Raw genomic sequence first — 23,914 nt, 5'->3', positions numbered from 1 at the left:
GTGCAGCGACACTCCCCATCCAACCTGACAGAGCTGGAGTGGATCTACAGAGAAGACTGGGAGAAACTCCCTAAATACAGGTGTGCCAAGCTTGTAGCGTCATACCCAAAAAGACTCAAGGCTCTAATCGCTGCCAAATGTGCTTCAACAAAGTACTGAGTAAAGGGTCTGGATACTTATTTAAACATGATATTTCAGTTATTTATTTTTAATACATTTGCAAAAATTTAGTTATAGGGTATTGTGTGTAGATTGATGAGGGAAAAAAACGATTTAATACATTTTAGAAAAAGGCCGTAACGTAACAAAATGGAAAAAGGCAAGTGGTCTGAATACTTCCCGAATGCACTGTAAATCTGCAGCATTGTGACCATATTCAATGACTAGGCCGCCACACCCTTAGCCTGGTACACTTTTTGTCCAGCTAATCCGCTGAGAACTGGCATTGTTTATTTGGAAGCACCGTGCTAGGATTAGCCCCATTGTTAGCCCCAGAGGCTAAGAACACTACATGACCAAAAGTATGTGGACACCTTCTCGTCGAACATCTCATTCCAAAATTATGGCCATTAATATGAAGTTGGTCCCCCCTTGGCTGCTATAACAGCCTCCACTCTTCTGGGAAAGCTTTCCACTGGATGCGGGGACTTGCTTCCATTCAGCCACAAGAGTATTAGTGAGGTCGGGCACTGATGTTGGGCGATTAGGCCTGGCTCGCAGTCGGCGTTCAAATTCATCCCAAAGGTGTTCGATGGGGTTCAGGTCAGGGCTCTGTGCAGGCCAGTCAAGTTCTTCCACACCGATCTCAACAAACCATTTCTGTATGAATTTTACTTTGTGCAAGGGGGCATTGTCATGCTGAAACAGGAAAGGGCCTTCCCCAAACTGTTGCCACAAAGTTGGAAGCACAGAATTGTCTAGAATGTCATTGTATGCTGTAGCGTTAAGATTTCCCTTCACTGGAACTAAGGGGCCTAGCCCAAACCATGAAAAACAACCCCAGATCATTATTCCTCCTCCACCTAACTGTACAGTTGGCACTATGCATTGGGACAGGTAGCGTTCTCCTGGCATCCACCAAACCCAGATTTGTCCATCGGACTGCCAGATGGTGAAGTGTGATTCATCAGTCCAGTGAATGCATTTCCACTGCTCCAGAGTCCAATGGTGGCGAACTTTACACCACTCCAGCCGACACTTGGCATTGCGCATGGTGATCTTAGGCTTCTGTGCTGCTGCTCGGCCATGGAAACCCATTTCATTCAAGCTCCCGACGAACAGTTCTTGTGCTGACGTTGCTTCCAGAGGCCATTTGGAACTCGGTAGTGAGTGTTGCAACCGAGGACAGACACTTTTTACGCACTACCACTTTACGGCTGAGCCGTTCTTGCTCCTAGACATTTCCACTTCACAGTAACAGCACTTACAGTTGACTGTGGCAGCTCTAGTAGGGCAGAAATGTGACAAACTGACTTGTTGGAACAGTGGCATCCTATGACGGTGGCCACGTTTAAAGTCACTGAGCTCTTCAGTAAGGCCATTCTACTGCCAATGCTTGTCTATGGAGATTGCATGGCTATGTGCTTGATTGTATATACCGGTCAGCAACGGGTGTGGCTGAAATGGCCGAATCCACTAATTTGAAGGGTTTCCACATACACTATATATACAAAAGTAACTCGCCAGCTTTCCATCCATCAGCACTGTGCAAACAAGCCCAGCTTTCTCCATATCCTCTACATTCATGATCCAGCCTGGCTGAATGAGGGGAATCCCAGGTCGCCTTTAGCTCATCGGTGAAATCTTTAAATAGGGGTAAGCAACGCTTCACTGCTGCAGAGACAGGAGGTAAATACCTTCCCCCAAACTTGGAGCAACTCTGCTGTGGGGGAGAAGATGGCCAATCCACCCACAGGTGATCTACCACCCTATGACACAGCTCCATCAAAAGGCACATATACCACCAATGGTTCACTCTCCCACACAGAATCCAAAGCCGGGGCTTTAGGCTGCCCCGGACTGATGACATCCGATTCACACTCAAACTCTGAAAAGCCAACAAGGAATTGTATATCATCTGGACTCTGAACACTGCCAGAGAAACCAGAATGAGCCTCACTCGGCTAGGTTGACAAATTTGACCACCACTGCTGCTCTTTTCCGGCCTCAGACAACCCCATTCCTGGGGTCGCTTCACCGGAAGACCCTTCGCCAGCAGCCCCAATCTTTCTCACAAAGTCAGCCCAACGCCCAATGGAAGTTGAACCAAGCCGGAGAAAATGTCCCACCAACTTTTCTGAGCCAAAGCGTGTTTCCACCCCAGGCAACAGGACAGAACTCATGAGTATCTTTAATTTTCATTGTGAAACCACATGCCCTAGGGCACGATCGGTGGTTCAAACTCAACTGATTAGACTTTTTGAACTTACTCTTACCACTGCTCATCTTATTCAAGCAAGGAAGCATAAGCTACACAAGCAGAGCAGAAAGTAGTGGGGTTTTAGCAAACGCAAAAACCAATGCCAAGACCCAAAACTCGCAACATCTACAGGGACGAGTACTGTCTCCCCACGGAGCCGAATCTCGTAGTCTTCGTTTGCTTGAAAAGTTAGTAAATTGCGTGACACGTTCCCCGGTATTCCACGAACCCCAGTATTATAGCCAGGAAGGCGGGGCTTCCAATGGCGGGCTTGGCATCTATCTATTGGCCCGTTGGGCATGATTTCAGTTTTCAGTGAATATGATTGGTCGTTGACTCCCCATGGTATGTTATACAGAGTGAACGACAAAGGGAACAGAGTTATCACTAAGTCACAATAAACAAAGCACTTCTCCAAGTTTTTATCTCAGTCAGTTTTCCATGGCCTCCCACCTTTTCCCCTGGCGTGACCGATATTCTCCAGATGCAGTGCATGTAGGCTGAGTATCCATTGGGGAAGCCAGGAGAGGAGAAGTTCCCACTGCTTTCCTGCAGACTGTCTCCACATCCTATCAACAAAGAAAGAGAGAGACACATTAACATGAGGACCACGTCAACCAGTGGAGAATCTAGCAATTAGTTTCTGTCTGATAAGGGCTAAAATACTGATTTGAGAAACAGAAATGAAGTAGCCAAGTCCCACTAAAGGCAGACTGTAGAAGACAGCAGTTTGATGCTACAACTATAATCGTGAATCTTAAGAGGAGGGCAACTCTTTCATTTTCAAAATATCATCTGCTGATGATGATGATTATCAACCTCTTCCAGTTGATGAGAAGCAATAGAAGACCGTATGTGCATTGTCTCAAAATAAATCTGGCCTACTGTAAATAACCAAATCTTCTAGGAGACCTAATACATTATGAACATGGTGGTAGTTCAATCCTCCCCCTGGCCAACTGGCTAAACCCACTGTGCTACAGGGGATAATTTCAACCATCATGCATGCACAGTGCTCTAGGGGAACTTCTTACTGAGTTTTTCTTACTCAGCGGGAGTAAGAAAAACATCTCCCACAACTGGTTACGTTCATTGGCTCCCTCCCTCCAGGCCATAAAGCGTCAAATAACGCTTGGCAGAGGTCTGCTAATGCTAAACCATTAACAATCACTCTGAGGGGATGACAAATGCTCCCAGGAATGCTGTGTGAATAAGGATCCACTGCGCTGCGCTCGTACAATCTGTTTTCCATGAAAACTGAGAGAGAGACTCCTTCCTAGCTGCATCCCCTGTGCGCCACATCATCCACTATCCCCTGTTCCACTGAGAGAGAGTTTATCACTGTGAAGAACACATAACACACCCACTCAAACAGCCCCACCTCTCTAAACCCTCTATGGTGAAGAAAGATGATTCCCCCCACTAAAACCACATTCAGTGGTCCAGTTCTGGCCAGCAGTATACTGTTTATTCATTGAGCTTTAATGTGGTTCTGACAAACCCAGTTTTCCCTGTCTGACCCACAATTAACGCTCTGACATCACTTTTATTTTATAAATGACTATTTTAAACTTGTCGGTTTATGCTATAAAATCGACCTTGCGCCTGTAGTCGTTGTCCCTTCAGCCTTAACCTTATTAAACCTCTAAGTCTTTCTAAAGACCAACATAACTACTGGTAAAGTGTCAGGGCAGGATGTTTTCCTTTAGAACACATATGTTCAGTTTTCATTGAACATATCTTGATCTCTGGACCCTAAGAATAGAGTATGTTGATTCCCAGCCATCATTCTAGTCATTGTTCTCTTGAGACTAGCCTTTCTTTTGAGTCTATCTGGGAAAGAGTGATGACACTTCCTGTCCTAGGGCACTGTTTACACTCCTTCCCCTAGCCAGGGAGTCACGGCAACTGTAGCCAGGGAACCACGTCACATCAATGGTAGATGCGCAACTATTTCCACACGTAAACTACATCTAGGAAAACAAGGAGCGTTTGAGTATTCACGCTGTGATATTGAGAGACACGAAAAAGTAGAATAACATTTCTCACTCTCAGAGGTAAGCAAAAGCAACAAAGCACTATATAATGTCCATTGTGCATTATTATCAGACCTATTATTTAATATCTACCTTATGCTATGTACAAACTACAGTGGCAAGACAAAGTATGTGAACACTTTGGAATGATCTGGATTTCTGCATAAATTGGTCATAGAGGAAGATCAGATCAAATTGTAAGTCACAACAATAGACAAACACAGTCTGTTTAAACTAATAACACACAAACAATGATACGTTTTCATGTCTTTATTGAACACACCGTGTAAACATTCCCAGTGCAGGGTGGGAAAAGTATGTGAACCCTTTTATTTAATAACTGGTTGACCCTCCTTTGGCAGCAATAAACTCAACCAAATGTTTTTTGTAGTTTGGAATCAGACCTGCACAACGGTCAGGAAGAATTTTGGACCATTCCTCTTTCCACAAAACTGTTTCAGTTCAGCAATATTCTTGGGATGTCTGGTGTGAACCACTCTCGAGGTCATGCCATAGCATCTCAAAATTGGGTTGAGGTCAGGACTGGGCCACTCCAGAAGGCGTATTATTTTCTGTTGTTGATTTACTTCTGTGTTTTGGGTCATTTGCATCACCCAACTTCTGTTGAGCTTCAATTGGCAGACAGATAGCCTTACATTCTCCTCCAAAATGTCTTGATAAACTTGGGAATTCGTTTTTCCGTCTATGAGAGCAAGCTGTCCATGTCCTGAAGCAGCAAAGCAGCCCCAAACAATGATGATCCCTCCACCATACATTACAGTTGGGATAAGTATTTGATGTTGTGTGCCTTTTTTTTCTCCACACATAGTGTTGTGTGTTTCTTCCAAACAACAACTCAATTGTAGTTTCATCTGTCCAGAGAATATTTTGGAAAATCTACTGGAAAATCCAGCTGCACTTCTGCAAACTTCAGACGTGCAGCAATGTTCTTTTTGGACAGCAATGGCTTCTTCTGTGGTGTCCTCCCATGAACACCATTCTTGTTTAGTGTTTAATGTATCGTAGACTCGTCAACAGAGATGTTAACATGCTCCTTATATTTCTGTTAGTCTTTAGCTCACACTCTAGGATCCTTCTTTACCACATTGAGCATTCTGTGCTGTGCTCTTGCAGTCATCTTTCCCTTACAACCACTCCTAGGGAGAGTAGCAACAGTGCTGAACTTTCTCCATTTATAGACAATTTGTCTTACCGTGGACTGATGAACATCAAGGCTTTTAGAGATACTTTTGTAACCCTATCCAGCTTTATGCAAGTCAACTATTCTTAATCTTAGGTCTCCTGGGATCTCTTTTGTTCGAGGCATGTTTCACATCAGGCAATGCTTCTTGTGAATAGCAAACTCAAATTGTGTGAGTGTTTTTATCGGGCTAGACAGTTCTAACCAACATTTCCAATCTCGTCTCATTGATTGGACTCCAGGTTAGCTGACTCCTGACTCCAATTAGCTTTTGGAGAAGTCATTAGCCTAGGGGTTTCACATACTTTTTCCAACCTATACTGTGAATGTTTAAATGATCTATTCAATACAATAATGTGTGTATTATTAGTTTAAGCAGACTGTGTTTGTCTATTGTTGTGACTTAGATGAAGATCAGATAACATTTTATGACCAATTTATGCAGAAATTCAGGTAACATATACTTTTTCTTGCCACTGTATACACCAAAATGTGTTTGAATATTGTTTGCAATAATTGTGCTGTTCTTACTGGAACACTTGTAGAGTTTGCGTGCCTGTGTGATATCCCCTTTGCTTAGCCTTGTCCTCTGGCCAATCGGCGGTCTCACTGCATTGACATCATAGCGTGGCAGGATGGTGTCCAAGAAGATTCCTCTGCATTTCAGGAGAAGAGACCGCTGTTAGATCAAAACACTGCATAACCGAGAAGGCACTTGCACATACACACTTTCTCAGAAAAGACACCACTCAGAGGGCAGTGGTGAACCCTAAAGATCCATCAGCCAGCGGCTGAACTGCTGACACTAACACTGACAGTAGGCATTATTCAGTGATATACTGAGGATGCTGACACTTATGGAAGCATCGGGCCACAGCTTTACGTGTGTAAGTCCAATATGGCCTGAGCTAAGGAGTGAGATATACTGTATGGGGAGCATACAGTTTATAAAACACAGTTGTTGTTTTTTATTGATATGGTGCCAAAACACCACAAAACATGCACTGGAACATTATGCCAGTTAAGAGAGTGGACCGAGTGTGATCCCAAGCCGTGCTGCCCAACAATGTGGTCTCAGGGCAATTTGTATTATTCTGTACATAAATCTGTGACACTCCTTTTAGTATGATATGATACGTTAGGTTACATTATAAATGGAATAACATACAATAACATACGTACTAGAGGATGTGTAGTATCATACGTCTTACTCTGTGGTAATATCATACAAATTGGATGATGTACCTTCTCATACATCTTGGTTGACGTATAATATTGCACATCTTTATCGGAGACCAGGTTGCTTGTTGCGCCGTAACAACAAAGGAGAATTATGGGGAGAATTTACTTGGAGGTTAAGATGTTAGGAGAACTAAAACAACAAAGGTTAGGCAAATGTATGTAGATGGTTAGGTGAATTGGGTTAAGTTTAGAATATGGGTTAGGGGAAAGGTTAGCTAAAATGCTACAGTGGGCCCCGACGCAACTCAAACATTCAAGCTTTGGATTGCTAGACTGTCACAGATAACGCTCACCCATCCTCCCCGACCAACCTCCCTACTTTCGTTTCTGTCTCAAGTAACTAGACCATTAGTAGGTATCATACATCTTGGCGGTGCTCAGAAATACATCAAGTATATTTTGTATGGCTCTGAGGCAAGGCGGTGCCCATTCAGTCTTTCTCATCAGTGAACTCAGCACAGAGAAGTGGAGCCACACCCATCAGCGGACCCATGACCCTTATCAACACTGTCAAAAACAATGACCTAACTTCATATATTATTATATAAAAAACAACCAATGGACTGTTACTGGTCAGTGGTCCCCTCCAAGGCTGTATGAATGTCCTCCTCAGAGAGAGGAGGTAGTTCAAACAGGTCTGGGGATCAAAACTGACCTCGTCATGTGTGCTGTGCAGATGGAAGAAAAACACTATCCAATTCCAATACTAAAAACCAAACGCCCTCCTCTGACAACTATATAGGAAAATATAAAACTTGATTGGTTTGTTGTATGGACAACAGCAATATTTAGCATAAGGATTAAAAGTCCAAAAGAACAAGAACAATTAGAAAGATGGATAAAAATCACATCATGGTGGCTTGCCTTTGGCTTGAAAAGGAGTCCAGAACAGTTGATGGCAAAAAAACAGACCTTTTCACACCACTTTCTCACTTGACACTTTGCTAGTTTATCATCTCCTTTTCTCTCTCTGCAATGGTGAGGAAAGCCTGGTTCCTGGCTGTTCCCATGGTGACGTACCCATCAACGCCAGGCATGTGCAAACAGAGCAGCCTGAGCTAACAGTTTAAGCACTGTCTGTCTGCCTGTCTGTCTGTCTGTCTGTCTGTCTGCCTGCCTGCCTGCCTGCCTCCAGGAGCCCGTAAGCTGGCTGTCGGTGAACAACGCCACTCCAGCCAGTGTCAGAGCAGACAAAGGGCATACTGGCAGGTCTTTATTTGAGTTGGCTCTGCTTTCTGCACCAGGCCTGAAAAATGTCCCCAGCGCAGAGGGGCGGATAAAGCACAGGGTTGGGTAACATGCCCCAGACAAAAAGCATGGGGAGCTGCCTTACTTGTCCCCAGGAGACACTTCAAAACATGAGGGCTCCCCATGAAATCTTGCCAACAACAATCTCGGCAAAGGCCCTGGCTTCCCACGGTGATTTACAGTAAAAACGCTGTGCAAACACACAGGCTAATAATGGGGAAACAAAGTTAGACATTGGGACAGGTACATCAGCATCAAAGGAGGTTGGTAACACCTTAATTGGGGAAGACGTGCTCGTGGTAATGGCTGCAGTGGAATGAGTGGAATGGTATCAAACACATGGTTTCTATGTGTTTGATGACAATCTATTTGCTCCGTTCCAGCCATTATTATGAGTAGTCCTGCCCTCAGAAGCCTCCACTGATCAGCATGCAGGGGAAGTGTAAACTGTAAACTGAGAAAACCTAACAGGAGCCCCTTGTCTCCTAATAAGGTGCTCTGAAAACACACTGACCACGCTCTCAATACATTACTTTTTCATCTCTAAACAGTAAAATAATTAAATAAGGCTGGCTATACTCAGGGAAAATAGGACATGCTCAGAGAGGTTGAATGACAATAGAGCAGAAAGCATCAACAATCACAAACCTACTTCATTGTCATCCCCTGGCAAGCACATTGCCTGTACAGTTAGAAAAATAAAGGGCTAGACAGCTCATTCTGTGCAGTGGCCTGAAAGAGTGTTTGTATCCAATCTCAGCCTCCTTGTAGAGAAAGAATCTCTCCCGGTTTCCCAGAATCCAGTTGCCACGAGCACATGGCAGGTTATTTGGGACAGACTGCAATAGGAGGTATTGAGGAAAGGGCCAGCCTCGGTGAAAAAAAGGGAAGAACATTTTGAACAAAAGGAGAGCCAACAGCTGGTTCTCATACCAGAGAGCTATGTAGTAATGATTACAGTCTGGTCTGGCCACCCTCTCCTCCAACTCTCACTCGCCTTGCATGTGCCCAGGCTCACATTACATTCACACTGGGAAGCTGGGGCATGCCAAACCCCTTCCTGCAATTGGGAAAGAGGCATTGAATTGGAACAACAATCACTGCTGCCGATGTCTGTAGCGCTAGACAATTTCACATTTTGTTTATGTAAAAGATCTTTCGAAAGAAAGTCCGCGTCGAGTTGCACAGCGGGTACCAAAAATCTATCACACACATGGCTGAGGGAACCGCATGTTACCGGTATGTTAAACTCAGTGCCAGGGTATCCCCCCCATTGTCATGCAATCCACTATAGACTGCACACTTCCTGACAAGGATGTCATGCAACCTTTATGCTGGGCCTGTATGACTTATGTAATGACACCAAATTTACAGCTCAATCTCCAACTCAGTCCCAAGTGGACCTTTTTGGCTTTGCTTTGATCCTACGGAAACAGACAGAAACAGTGCCAAACTGCAGCCTAAAAAGCAAGGAGATGGGTAAAACCCAAATAAGCATGCAGTCGTCATAGAAGTTGAGCTGGTCCAAATCTCAAACAGCCACTATGACACCCCTGTCTCTGTCTGTGACTAACAGGACAGCATCTGGAGAGATTTCCAGATGCATCCGACAGGGAGTCTGGGAGAAATAAAGAGGTCAGCTGGCACAGTGGAGTATCAAAAACCATGACACATGCACTGCTCTCCTTTTCAAGCATACTTCAAGGACAAGAAGCAATTTTGTGAAATATGAATTTCAAATCGCAGCAGCATGTACTACAACAGCACTTAGAGTTTGGTTTGAGTGGATAGCGGTTTTCCTGCTGTTTAGTATTACATTGATTCTACTGAGAAAAAAAATCTTAGAGGGCAAAGTGTGACAAAAATAGAATCTTAACAGATTCTATCTCCGTGGCCATGAAAAAAAAAGCTGTGGGATATTTTACACTCCTTTTGTCCTTTATAAAAGCTGCACAAACCATCTATGACGCCTTGATCACAAAGGACACAATAGATCAATCATATCAACAATTTATTGAAATATCTATAGCTTGCAGTCAGAACGCACCTGGAAACAGGATCAGTTTGATTCTGTACTCTCAGAGATTTGACTTGTCAAGTCAATGTTGGGGAAATTACATTGAATGGTCTCCTTCTTTATGTGATCATTAGTGGTTGACCTAAATCATGCTAGCAAGTAGACCTGACTTTTTTTTTTTTTACACCAGGGAGCCATGAAGCTAGCCAGCAGACACCTCGGGAATAAAACCCTATAACCTCCTAAAGAAGCCTGGTATGTGGGATCATGTTGCTAACGACGATCAAAGCCACTTCAAAGGGGCTCTATGTGGCATAATGAGGCAGTTCACACTATGAGAGGAGAACTTTTACAAGGAGCTTCACAGAGGTATGAGTGTGCCATGTAGCCTGATGTGCTGCAGCAGGGCCATTGGCACTAGCGGGTCTACCTGAACCTGGGGTTGGATGTGGAGGTTTACTGGGCTGCTGCTACACACTCAGGTAGCTTGAGCCAACCAGGGGAGGGATAATTGGAACAACCTGTGGCTGTGGGTAAAAGCTGGCTCATCAAAAGGTAGACACAATCAAACCTTATGGGTACTTCCACGGAAACGGAATAGCACTGAGACACAGATTTTTCCACTTAAAATGTACGCCAAACAAAAACCATTGATTTCAAAGTTTAACAAACCATATAACTCTACGCACAAAACTTTTTTACACTGACATTTTTACAAACAAAAAAAACATTTCCTGGATGAACTTTGCAAATGCAAAGTTCGGTAACAGAATTTTGGTGAAATCTCCCTCAGTTCTTTGTGTCCAAGCTTTCCAAAAACTCTTAAATATCTGCTCCAAATTAAGATTCAAAGACGTCTGCAGAAAGAATGGAGTGTCAGCTATGACATGACACATTAACTTTGAAAAAATCTACTTTGGTTATTGAACTACAGTAAGTAGAGTGGATTTACACCTGGTAACGGAGTTGCGGTAACGGAATATCCTCTTGGCTCCATGATCTGCACTACACAGAAATGCATAATTATGGATATGAATGTCATCCTCTTCATGGTGATGTATCCTGAACAGGTACACAAATGGTAGAAATATGCAATATCCTCTTTAGCATATTTGGGTATTATTCTACACACTGGCAATTATTTTAATGAGCTCTGCCCCGAAACAAGACCAAATTTGGTTGGTCCAGACTGTACCAAATCTGAACCAATCATAGACTTCTACATTTCACAAGTTTGTACATTAAAGTACAGCACAGTAGCCCTCAGTAGAGTAGAGGTCAGTACAGTACATTTATAGTGTACTCAACTCTAGTATGTACTGTATTTTTGGGAAATTCCTTTACCGATTTACTAACAGAATTGAGTTTTAATCACTTAATAATTCCTGGACAAAATTGATATCAGTAAAAATACTATAACTAATTGATAGGTCTACCTTTACATGTTACTTCTGTGAACTTTCATTATCCTCCCTCCTAATGAGGGAGCGAAATGTAAAAATATATTTTGGTAACAGGTTTTTGGTAACAGAATGTTTATGCACAAGGCAGTTTCTTATGCTGTGCATACACTACATGACTTCTAAAATCGTAACAATTTGAACATGCTCAGATCTTATCATTCCATCCACATTACGATGATTGGTCCTGCCCTGCGTTTCTCGGTTTTCGTAGGAAAAAAATTCCGACATGCAAATAGTGAGCTGCTTTGTTAGTGTGCACATTATTATGTGCAGAAACATTAAAACACGAGACAGAGGCGCAGAATACTTATTATGAAAATATGAATAATATTTTGGGTTTCTGTCATGGTAGGACATAGACGTAATATTGGTGGATTTCGTTTTGCATAGCCCGGTGCCCGGTTGGGTGGGTATTTCACTTAAGCACCTATGGAATGTTCTAAAATATTAAAACGCCAGTCAACTGAGGCACCGGGCCACGTAAAACAAACTCGCCCGTTGAAAAGGCAGCGTGTTCTCTCCAACTGCTCCATCGACGTCTTCCATCACCTCGGCCCACAAGGTTCGTGTTGTTGTTGCTTTCCTCTTCACCGTCATTGTTTTGGACTCACATGCTGAATACTCATTGGCTATTGGCAGCAGCCCTTGCCCAATTTCGTCCCAGCACTGCTACTACAAGATGATCGACCAAAATTGTCCAGAAATTCTCGGGACATCTGACAGGGGTATGTAACAGCCATCAATGGTGCGGCCTTGATCCGCGGGAACTATGCCAGTCCCGACCTACTGATCCTAGCCCAAATTCATAGGATTTCACCCCAGTCATCAAAATTTATCTGGGACGTCCAAAACATGGCATAGAAAAATCGTGTAGTATATGCCTGGTACTAAACTTAGATGGCTGAACCATTTCTCCTAAACTAAATATGTGTTGATATTAGTTGGTAGGCGTCTTTATTTCAACATTAGTATTTAAGACTGTTTCTGGTAGATGTTTTCTAAGACCCCTTTTCCATCTGTTTGACCAGAAATCAAAGCCTTCACTTAATTCAACATTTTAGGATGGAAAATGGTTGAAAAATGGATATATGCCTTAATTTCAAAAAAATATAGACTCTTAGCCTTCATTTGACACCCAATTTGACATGCTCCTATGAACTTCACATGTTGGTGCTCATGGATCCTTTTACATGGAAAAAGCCTTATCCAACAAATACCCCCTTAATACATAGCTGCCACTGGACAGCATCCCCACTGAGAGACGCAGCTACCTGAAAGACTGGAAGCAATCAATATGATATATGCCTAACCCCATAATAGAAAACAGATAGGCATTGTATTACATGCTGTTGGTAAAGCATGCTGCAGTTTGTGTGCATTGATTTTTGTAGGTGCCCTTCTACTACTAGACTACAGATGGACTGGGTAAGGTGGACTATACAAGATCAAAAAGTTGGTGCTGTCTAGGAAAACGTATAAAACATTCACCAGGATTGAAAGCGAAAGCTCTGTAATCCTGCTCTTTCTGGGCCCCAAAAAGTTAAATGGGCCAGATGTGTCAACTCTAATGACACGTTACTCCAGGCATCCTGGTGGATTACACTTTTTTACCCTCAGAAATCTCATTACAAGGACAAGCAATATAATCCTTTCTGCATCGCACAGAAACCACGTCAGTTCACCCCCTGAGCATTTCCACTGCACGCTCAAATGTAAGCGGTGACCATTGAGAGAGTTAAAAGATCCAAGCCAAAATAAATTTGCGGAAGAGAGAGAAAGAGTAGACACTCCCAAAAAGTATTATATTCTGCAGATGTTCTTCCTTTATGCCAAGGCACTGACACGTTCATGAGGTCCATCACTGAGTTGTGTCTTTGTCCTGCTTCCCTGTACTTTAAATTCATCAGACCAACCATCATACAGGCTAAGTAACAGTGACAAATCAGCAGTATATTTGTCCCCCAGGCTATGAATGTCAGCAGATCATTAACTGAATAGTATCTAAGCTTCAATTTGCACCACCTTTCCTAAGCCTTGAAGTCAGCCCCTGGCTCTAAAATTAAACAAAATAATGGAGAAAAAAAAGAGACATTGACACATTGTAGAACTATGAAGTGACTCACATGGAAAAGACCTGAAGTGAGACATGAGCGCAAAAGTGACAGTCTGGGAAACTGCTCTCTGGCCTAAACTGTAACTGATTTCCATGATGTCTGTTCTGTTCTGCTGTGTATGAAGTGGAACTTGGCCGATCTCCTACCTTGAGAATGTATTCCTGGCATAGTGCATGATGCTGTCAAAGTCATACACTTCACCCAGAGAGTCCACCTCCCCTGGCTCCATCTTCAAGAAGTTATACTCCTGTCCTGTGAATGGAAGCAAGAAAACAGATACTGAAACCTGCAACCCACCACTACCTCAAATACTGTACCAGAATACTAAATAGCAAAAGTGAGAGGCTATCTCCTAGAAAGGGAAAGATGAGTGGGCTGTTCCATACACAGCAGTCTACAAAGCAGTCTTACCTGGCTGGATGTTGTCCCTGATGATGCTGACGTGTTCGTCTCTGTCGGGCCGGGTGTGCTCGTGCCAGAAACCAATCACGTGGCCCAGCTCATGCACCACTATTCCAAACTTGTCACAGTTCTTTCCTATGGAGATGGCCTGGGGACCGCCACCCCTGCGGCCCACATAGGAACAGCACCTGCAGGGTCCAACACACAGAACAAAGATCAGGGACAGGTCAACAGGCAGGGTAACAAGCTAGTTCAAAGACTGTGGTAACTGGCTACATATTAGACTAAACTAAGTCACTTTTAACTTGGCAGACACAAAGATGAGAGCATTAGCTCAAGATTGGCCATCGTGCTTACCAAAGTACTATGTAAACGCTACATTTCTGTGTACATCTCAATCATGTAACAAGAACTTGGTGAACTTCATGTTACACTGGATATATAGAACTTTACTTCCACAAACATGAAAGTGTAAACCAGAAGGAGTGAATAAATAACTAATAAGCCAAGTGTAGTAGTCTATGGAAGGAATCCCTGTTCCTGGAGAGACGCAGGGTCTGACCTAAACAGTTTGTGGTTCAACTCACATCTCTAATGCATATATACAGTATTAGGAACAGCATTCTTAACAGCCTTTCTAGCACGTCATAGGAAAACTAGCAGAGGTGAGGTGACCCTACATCCTAATACAGTGGTGACATTCATTGATGCGTGCTTCACTGTAGATGGAGGGTTACAATGTGTGACAGTGAAGGCTGGCTGACTTTAGACTGCAGGGCTCTCCCTCTCTCCCTCCCTGACATGAAAGGGTCAGTGTGGAACCCCGGTCCATGGACACACACCGCGCCCCTGTGGGCCAACCAGCCTCTCTCTAATTACTGTGAGCCAGGCTTTCCTGAGACGAGCCTTGAACTTTGCACAGGACAGATGGGGCCTGCAGTAGGCCAGCCCAGAGCCCAGGCATTCCCACTAACTGCGGCCGCCTGAGTGGATAATGTCATCCCTGTTACTCCGGAGGACAGTTACCAGGCTAAAAATGGCTATCAACAGCTGGGTGGAAAAAGGTCAGTTTATGCTCCATATCCGCTCTTTAATATGTTCTTCTTGGTAACGGATTTACTGTACATGCAGAGCCAGAGTATGACGCCATCAACGTGGCTACCGTTTTTGTGTAAAATCTTTTGAACTTAAAAACATGCATAGCTGGGAAAATGACAAAATATATAATGTGGAATTACGGGTTATGGTAAAGCTGAGGAGGTCTCCCTTGGGTGTCATTAAAAAAAAACATGTGTGACACCAGTGCTCAGTGAAAGATGTGTCAGAACTATGAGGCACAGCATGCATTCCTTGGGCATGAATGGCTGTCTTTCTCAGGACTTGCAGGGGGCTGCAATTAGCACAACTCACGCAGACAGACTGCGGACAGAGGGGATGAGCCAGCACTAAAGGACAATGGAGGAGTGGTAAGGAAAAGTTCTTAAGCGATAACTCATTATGGCTGTGTGGATAAAGGACTGTCATGTCTGAGCAGGCTGACCAGCTACCCTTCCTGAGGGAGGCGAGCCCAGGCCTGCGTGGACTTACCCACACGGACGGTAAGTGAACACAATGTAGCTCTCCTCTGTTGTCCTTTCGATAAAGGTCACGCAGGTATGCTTCTCCCAGTGACGCATGGCCTGGCGGAATATCGCCCGCTGGCTGCCTGAATGTGACGGGAAGAAGGGAGGAGATCAGTGAGGCTGACGAACATAAGTCACATAAAAAGGAGGATAAAATACCAATGCTAACAACTTACTCGTAGTGCCAAATTCATCCCAAGTAAAGTTAATAAAAAATGTTATGTCCAATAGCTGCCAAGACATTCATTTTAATGTAGTGGATGCAAGTATGCTGAAGTATGCTTAATGGACACCAGATACCACCTTTTAGTAGGAACTATGTTATAGGGTGCATATAAGACACATAGGGCAAGTAAACAGCAGTGATGATGTGGGACTTACCACTGAAGTTCCCGCTGATGACATAGGGAATGACACCTTCTGGCCACACCCTCTCAGGTCTGGAGGTTGCCGCCCTTTTCCTGCGGTGTGATCCCTGCCGGTTTGGCAATGCTCTGTTTCGACTGGTCTCATTGGCAGAAGACCCTGTCATTCCCAATTACCAGCCAAAGATGAGGTTTGTACAATATAATCACAGAAAACCATCCAATTAAAAAGTTCAACTCTGGTGAGAACATGGTAAAAACCATGATGAGATTACAACATTTCAGCTGTTCCTAAATGGTAAAGAGATGATAATGACAATGAAGCATGCTTTATAACTTTGTTGAGCATTTTCTTTACATAAACACTTTGAGAGTGCTGGTGATAAACATGCTGTTTGTTTACAACAGGTGTCTTGGCCAACCCAGTGTTGGAGAGTCATCATCACCTGGTGCTGAGTGGTTCATGCATCGTATACATCTTCCTGGCAGATGCACTGGGAGAGAGTTACAAAGCCTCCTTGCATAATTGGCCTTGAGGTGGGAAAATGTGGGAACTATTTAACTGAATGCAAGTTTTTTTTCTTGGACTGGTTTGTATTGTATCATTAAGGAGACATTTTAGTCAGCACTATATAATAGCACATGCATAAATGGAGTCAGACTTTTAGGATTGATGACAGGCACGTTTACAAGAAAATGCACGCTTTTAGGCTATGGCGATAGGCCTTAGTCTTTATTCTCAGTAACCATGACTGGGTCAGCCAGCCTCACAGCTCTTGCTCACCTGTGGTTGTCTCATTGAAGGTCTGGACGGTCCGTTGGGCCATGTTTATAATCCGGTCCACCTTAAACATGCGCATGTCCTCCTCATCCAGAGCAATGTCTCCCCAAAAGGCAACTGAAACAGACACACAAAGAGAGAAAGCAAGTCAGACATATTTAAGGCGTCTTTACAATATTGTTTTGCACCGTTCAATAGCATCAAGGTTTTCCTGCTCTGCAGTCCGACAAACCCTGTCGATCACATAGGCATCCATTAAAACAGAGGGTGAAAAAGCTAGACATTCTCTCCCTCTCACACTCCCTCCCTCCCATCTCTTTGGCCCCCTCTCGCAAACAGACACACAGAGTTGTGAAACAGCAGTTATGTGAATGTTTGAATAACAGGAGAGGAATGTGGTCTGAATCTCAGAGCTCTATAAGCTCCAAGCTAAATAAGTCATACCATCAGGGAGGGAACATCTTTGTATGACATTCAGTAGAGGACATATGAAATCAATTAATGAGAGCTACATTCAAAAGCTTTCAGATCAGCATACCCCAGATGTGCTGGGTCAATCCAGTTGCCGTTGAGAAAACTCTGGGGGAATATTTCCTTTCCTGATATCTTTGTACCATTAATGAGTCCTCGAGCAGACCTAATACTGTAAGATGCTGCCTCAATACTGTATATGGGGCACCTTGAACAAGTAATAAGTTCTTAATGAGGCCAAGGAGAAGGAAAAATAACCAAACAGTCACCCTTTATGAAGAATGTGAAGAATGGTATTCCTTGCTAAATGCCCTATTTCTTCGGCAGTTTGGGCAGGAGTCCTCTCCAGAGATTCAGGCCGCTCTGTTTTAAAAGCTTTTAAACCAGCATGTTTGCTGAATTTACGTCCTGTCCTGTGTGCAGGAGTGGACCATACAACTCTATGCACAAGTACTGCTTCTAACAATTTCCACTTTTCTTTTTTTTTTTACAAAAACACATTTAGTTGAAGAACAGTGCAGATGCAAAGTTCAGTAGCAGAATGACGGTTTGTGCTGTTGTCACCTAACTTTGCATCTGCATTGTTTTTGTAAATGTGTTTTGTAAAATGTTAAAGTCGTCCTTGTGCATAGAGTTCCATGGGTTGTTTAACTTTGCAATCATTGGTTTTTGTTTGGCATACATTTTAAAGTGACAAAATCGAGTCTCAGCATCATTCTGTTCCTGTGGAATTGCCCCTCTGGGAACTGCTTTACTGGGAAAAACAACATCAACTGCTATAGTGAAAGATGGATAACTAAGAACTGACAAACTGTGGTCTAGGAATCAAAGTGAATGCATCTTTTCAGGGCTTAAGGTTGTTGTTAGAACTCTACAACAATCATCTAAGACTGTTATAACTGAGCTATCATTGGCCTGACCATTAATAACAGTCAGATCGTGGTGTGCGTTTGTGTCAGAGAGAAAAGACGAAGGAATTATTTTTTTTTGAATGCTTTGATAATTTATTGAAAATGAAATATAGAAATAGCTCATATACATAAGTATTCACACCCGAGTCAATACTTTGTAGAAGCACCTTCGGCAGCGATTACAGCTGTGAGTCTCTGGGTAAGTCTAAGAGCGTTGCACACCTGGATTGTACAATATTTGCACACCTTTTACAGTTCTTCAAGCTCGGCCAAGTTGGTTGTTGATCACTGCTAGACAGCTATTTTCATGTCTTGCCATATATTTTCAAGACGATTTAAGTCAAAACCGTAACTAGGCCACTCAGGAAAAGTCAACGTCGTCTTGGTAAGCAACTCCACCGTAGGCTTTATTTGGCATTGTGCTTTATCTTATTGTCCTGCTGAAAGGTGAACTTGTTTTATTTTTTATCCTTTTTTTATCCCAAAAAACTCCCTGGTCTTTGCCGATGACAAGCATACCCATAACAGGATGCATGCAGATGCTTGGAAATAGGCCTCATTGGTCTCATGGTGAAATCCATGAGTGGTTTCCTTCCTCTCCGGCAACCGAGTTAGGTAGGACGCCTGTATCTTTGTAGTGACTGGGTGTATTGATACACCATCCAAAGAGTAATTAATAACTTCACCATGCTCAAAGGGATATTCAATATCTTCTTTCTAAAAAAAAAACTTCATGGTCTTTGTGGTTGAATCTGTGTTTGAAATTCACTGCTCATCTGAGGGACCATACATATAATTGTAAGTGTGGGGTACAGAGATGAGGTAGTCATTCAAAAATCATGTCCTGAACTTATTAAGGCTTGCCATAACAAAGCGGTTGAATACTTATTGACTCAAGACATTTCAGCTTTCTTTTAAAAATGTATTTACCAAACATTTCACTTTGATGACATGGGGTATTGTGTGTAGGCAAGTGACACAAAATCTTAATTTAATCCATTTTATATTCAGTAACACATTTGCATAAAGTTTATTATTTCAATTCATTGTCACGCCCTGACCTTAGAGAGCCTTTTTATTTCTCTATTTGGTTAGGCAATCTAGTTTTCCCATTTCTTTGTTTGGCCTGGTATGGTTCCCAATCAGAGGCAGCTGTCTATCATTGTCTCTGATTGGGGATCATACTTTAGGCAGCCTTTTTTCCCACCTTAGTTTGTGTGTAGTTGCTTTCTGCACTGCATATAGCTTTACGTTAGTTTTTTGTTGTTTTTCGGTGTCATTTTAATAAAAGAAAAATGTACGCCCACCACGCTGCACCTTGGTCTCATTCCAACAACGGACGTGACATTCATACAATACATTTAGAGATTTTTTTTTATACTTTCAAAGACATTCCATTTGAATGGACTCCTCAGTGTCCAGGTAATCCGCCAGTGTTTTAATGTCGCAGGTTCATACTTTTGTCTTGACCTTCAACTCCGCCTATCCATGCAAGCCTATGGGGTCCCCTGGGGAGCAGTACTAGCAGAACACCCATTGGTCAAACTTCTAACGGACATCAAAGGGAGTTGTTTCTAATATCTATAGTTAATTAAGTCTAGCAGCACAAAAACCATTAACTCCATCCACTGTATGGGAAAAGGATTACACTTACACTTGCTGACAGACAAATAAATTGGGAGACAGTATGGAAAAATATATCTGGATCATCTAGAAACCCCAATCACCAATTAATTAATAAAAACATTTGCTATAGAACCTATCTGGTGGTTAGAGCATTGGGCCAGTAACCGAAAGGTTGCTGGATCGAATCCCAAGCTGATAAGGTAAAAATCTGTCGTTCTGCCCCTGAGCAAGGCAGTTAACCCACTGTTCCCCGGGCGCCGAAGACGTGGATGTTGATTAAGGCAGCCCTCCGCACCTCTCTGATTCAGAGGGGTTGGGTTAAATGCGGAAGACACATTTCAGTTGAAGGCATTCAGTTGTACAACTGACTAGGTATCCCCCTTTCCATCTAACACCTCAAAAAATACATCACATGGGCATTTGTCCATCGCCATTATGTGAGTTCTGCACCACAGAGGACCTTGGTACTTTTCAGCATGTGCTGTGGAAATGCCAGAGGGTGGTTGAATTCTGGGGGAAAGTCAACAATGTAATCTCTGTACTTATAGATAAAATGATGTCATTAGATCCAATAGTGATGTTGCTTTGTGATGACTCTAATTTGCACTTGTCAGAACACCAACGGAGAGTGTGGTTGGCAGGAACCACAGCTGCTAAGAAGATTATTTTACAAAGGTGGATTCCACCTCATCAGTTACCATTGCAACAGTGGTTGCTCACATTTACGGAAATTGTACTTATGGAGCTCTCCACAGCCAGGATCCACCAGGGCCAAGGTGTCCACTCTGGACACATGGAAAAAAGCAGCAGCGGACATTTCTGAACTCTTAACCAACATCCATGAAATTACTATGTAATATAAATGTATTTGTTTTTATTTCATGATTTATTTCACTTTCCTTTTTTTTTAAAGCGGTGTGAATGCTTTCTGAAGACATTGTATCTGATCACTACAAGCTACCAGCTGTCCATACAGTATGCAATGGATACAAACTTACTGTCACAATGCTCTTTTATCCTCTTGTTCTTACTTTTGATTCCAAGAACTGACAGCATTAAAGGATGAGAGAATAGAAAGCACTTCGACAAAACCAACATCAATTTGGGGCTGTCACCGAGAGGACAGGGAGCATGATGAGAGGACAGGGAGCACGATGAGAGGACAGGGAGCACGATGAGAGGACAGGGAGCACGATGAGAGGACAGGGAGCACGATGAGAGGACAGGGAGCACTCTTTCCACAGTGGAAGATAAAAATGCAGCTGCAATTAGATGACTTAATTTATGAGAGTAACCCTGATTTACCTAATACGTAATGCTACAGTAATACTAAACTGAGTTACACAGTTATTAACATTGATTTATTGGCCTAATGCTAGAACCAACTAACCACACAACAAGTTGCAGGATTGTCCCCACCCCCACGCCGCTGCCGTGCACAGAGGGCTAATGTACTTTCCGTCCATGGCTGAGACCCACTCATCCACAAAACATTCTGGGGACAAGCTCTTAATCCAGCGTATAATTGTTCCCTGACAACAGCTAAGATTGAAGTGAGCAAATGCACAGCCCCGGCGGCATTAGGTCTCATTTCCCCCGGGCTTCCCAGTCGTCCTGGAGACGCTGCAGGTTTAGGGAAAGTCTCCAAGGGATTGAAAATTAATCCCCTTGTCTACTGGCTTTAATTATCCACAGAATCTCTGGATTCTTCAATATGGAGCACCGGGCAGGGGACAGGATGGCAGTCATTGCACTGGCCAGTTGATTTTTAAAACAGAGAAACCCCACTGCATATGCACGACTGTCAAAACAGACTGAGCAGAGAAAGACTAGTAATGAAGATTAAAACCCAGAGAGAGAGAAAGAAAGAGAGAGGCAGATAGGAGCAGATCATTATTGAGCACAGCACTCTCTTTCCAGCAACATTCATTACCTAAATGACAACAGCCGCAGCAATGGTATTAATTTCAACATAAATGTAAAGGTTGAACAATTTGATCATTTCCGCTCTAAGATCTAGTTCCATTCCAGTTTAAAGATGATATGGTTCTCAGTGTCCTAACATAAACATCTATTGTGGAGAAACACAAACAGGCATTTTCATTTACGTGCCACACTTAGTGGCTGGGACAGAGATGCTGTTCATCACTGTATGGGACATACTGGAAAGATAAAAACAGCCTTTGATTAAACATTTGATTGATTGCACTTTGTGCGTTACACTTTCTCCCTCTCCTCCCCATCGCTGGAATGTGTCTTTAGATCATCTTAACCATCATACTACCTTTCATCTCAGACCACCCCCATCAATCAGTTTGGCCCGTCAGATTACGCACGAGATCTCTATCAAATTAAACACCATTTGATTCAGGGAATTCCCAGGACACGGCCTCCTTGGTGTAAGACACACACCATGACTGAATTGCAGATTTGCGCAAACAAAAACCATACAACTTTATGTACAATGACTACTTTTAAGAATTTTCACTGAACATTTTACAAAAATACATTTACTGGTAGAACTATGCAGATGCAAAGTGTGGTAACCGCATTTTGGTAAAATCTCCCTCAGTTTTTTATGTGACCATGTTTTCAAAAACTAAATATTTGTTCCGAATTAAGATTCAAAGATGTCTGCAGAAAGAATCGCCTGTCAGCTATGACATCACACCTTGAGTTTGAAAAACATCTCGTGGTTATTGAACTACAGTAAGTGAAGTGTATTTACACCTGGTAACAGAAATTCATCATGGGTCCCTGATCTGAAAACAGAAATGCAAATTTATAGATATGAATCTCATTCTCCTCATGGTGATGTATCTTAAATAGGTACACAAAAAAGGTAGAAATATGCAATATCCTAATTCACATATTTGGGTATTATTCTACACACTGCTATTGTTTTAATAAACTCCGACACCAAACAAGACCAAATTTGTTTGGTCTGGACTACACCAAATCTGAACCAATCCCATATTTGAACATCAAAGTACAGCACAGTGGAGCTCAGTAGAGTACAGTGCAGTACAGAACAGTAGAGTAGAGTTCAGTACAGCAGGAATTTTCAAACTTTTCTTGCCCAGGGACCCCCCCACCCAGGCAAACCTGCAACCCAGGGACCCTCATCATCCCACTGCCAGCACCATACCACTATGCATCCCACTGCTAGCTTGCCTCTGAAGCTAAGCAGGGTTGGTCCTGGATGGCCCCTGGACGGGAGACAATATGCTGCTGTAAGGGTTGTTGGAGGGCCAGCAGGGGGCACTCTGTCCTCTGGTCTAAAAAAAAATATCCCAATGCCACAGGGCAGTGATTGGGGACATTGCCCTGTGTAGGGTGCCGTCTTTCATGGGATGTTAAACGGGTGCCCTGACTATGGTCTATGGTCATTAAAGATCCCATGGCACTTATCATGAGAGTAGGGGTGTTAAGCCCGGTGTCCTGGCTAAATTCCCAATCTGGCCCTCATACCATTATAGCCACCTAATCATACCCAGCTTTCAATTGGCTAATTCATGCCCTTTTCTCTCCCCTGTAACTATTCCACAGGTCGTTGCTGTAAATAAGAATGTGTTCTCAGTCGTCAACTTACCTGTTAAAATAAGGGTAAAATAAAAAAATTATGTTAGCAAAAAATGTAATACAGAGTGATGTCTTGTCTTATCATCAAGTGAATGATAATGGCAAGTAAAAGTAATCAACATTTTAAAATGAATAGATTTGGTAGACAGTTTCATTATTTTTATTAATTTTGACCTCCCCACAGTTCATTGGAAGAGGAAGTGTAAACTCTAACAGTCTATTCAGTAGAAAAATATCTTGGCAGCATAGAGCAAATGTTGCTGTTGCAGATTTTCTGCAATAAAAACAAAACAAATACACTGAGCTGAGAGAACATTTAGCAGTTTTGAAGCTAATCTCCTGCAATTCTATGTATTTTGCCATGGCTAATGCTGTGTTCCTCTGCTCAAACATTATAACAAAACTCAATGGGCT

General features: G+C 42.8%; 1 protein-coding gene across 2 annotated transcripts in view; it reads right to left on the bottom strand.

Annotated features, from left to right (window-relative positions):
* The window catches only part of LOC139576799 (bone morphogenetic protein 1-like), a 61,992-nt gene that overhangs the window by 14,362 nt on the left and 23,716 nt on the right, over positions 1-23,914 (bottom strand). The window contains exons 2-8 of one of the 2 annotated variants that reach the window (XM_071403288.1): positions 16,914-17,027; positions 16,146-16,289; positions 15,730-15,847; positions 14,152-14,330; positions 13,887-13,992; positions 6,188-6,312; positions 2,873-2,988 (exon numbers count right to left, since the gene is read on the bottom strand). In XM_071403288.1, coding sequence (XP_071259389.1) covers positions 2,873-2,988; positions 6,188-6,312; positions 13,887-13,992; positions 14,152-14,330; positions 15,730-15,847; positions 16,146-16,289; positions 16,914-17,027 — 902 coding nt within the window. Of the gene's footprint in view, positions 1-2,872; positions 2,989-6,187; positions 6,313-13,886; positions 13,993-14,151; positions 14,331-15,729; positions 15,848-16,145; positions 16,290-16,575; positions 16,893-16,913; positions 17,028-23,914 lie in introns of those variants that run through there. The other variant, XM_071403290.1, reaches the window with a different exon arrangement.

Source organism: Salvelinus alpinus, chromosome 5, assembly GCF_045679555.1.
Source record: "Salvelinus alpinus chromosome 5, SLU_Salpinus.1, whole genome shotgun sequence".
Taxonomy (NCBI): Eukaryota; Metazoa; Chordata; class Actinopteri; order Salmoniformes; family Salmonidae; genus Salvelinus; species Salvelinus alpinus.
This window is presented reverse-complemented; position numbering and strand designations above follow the sequence as displayed.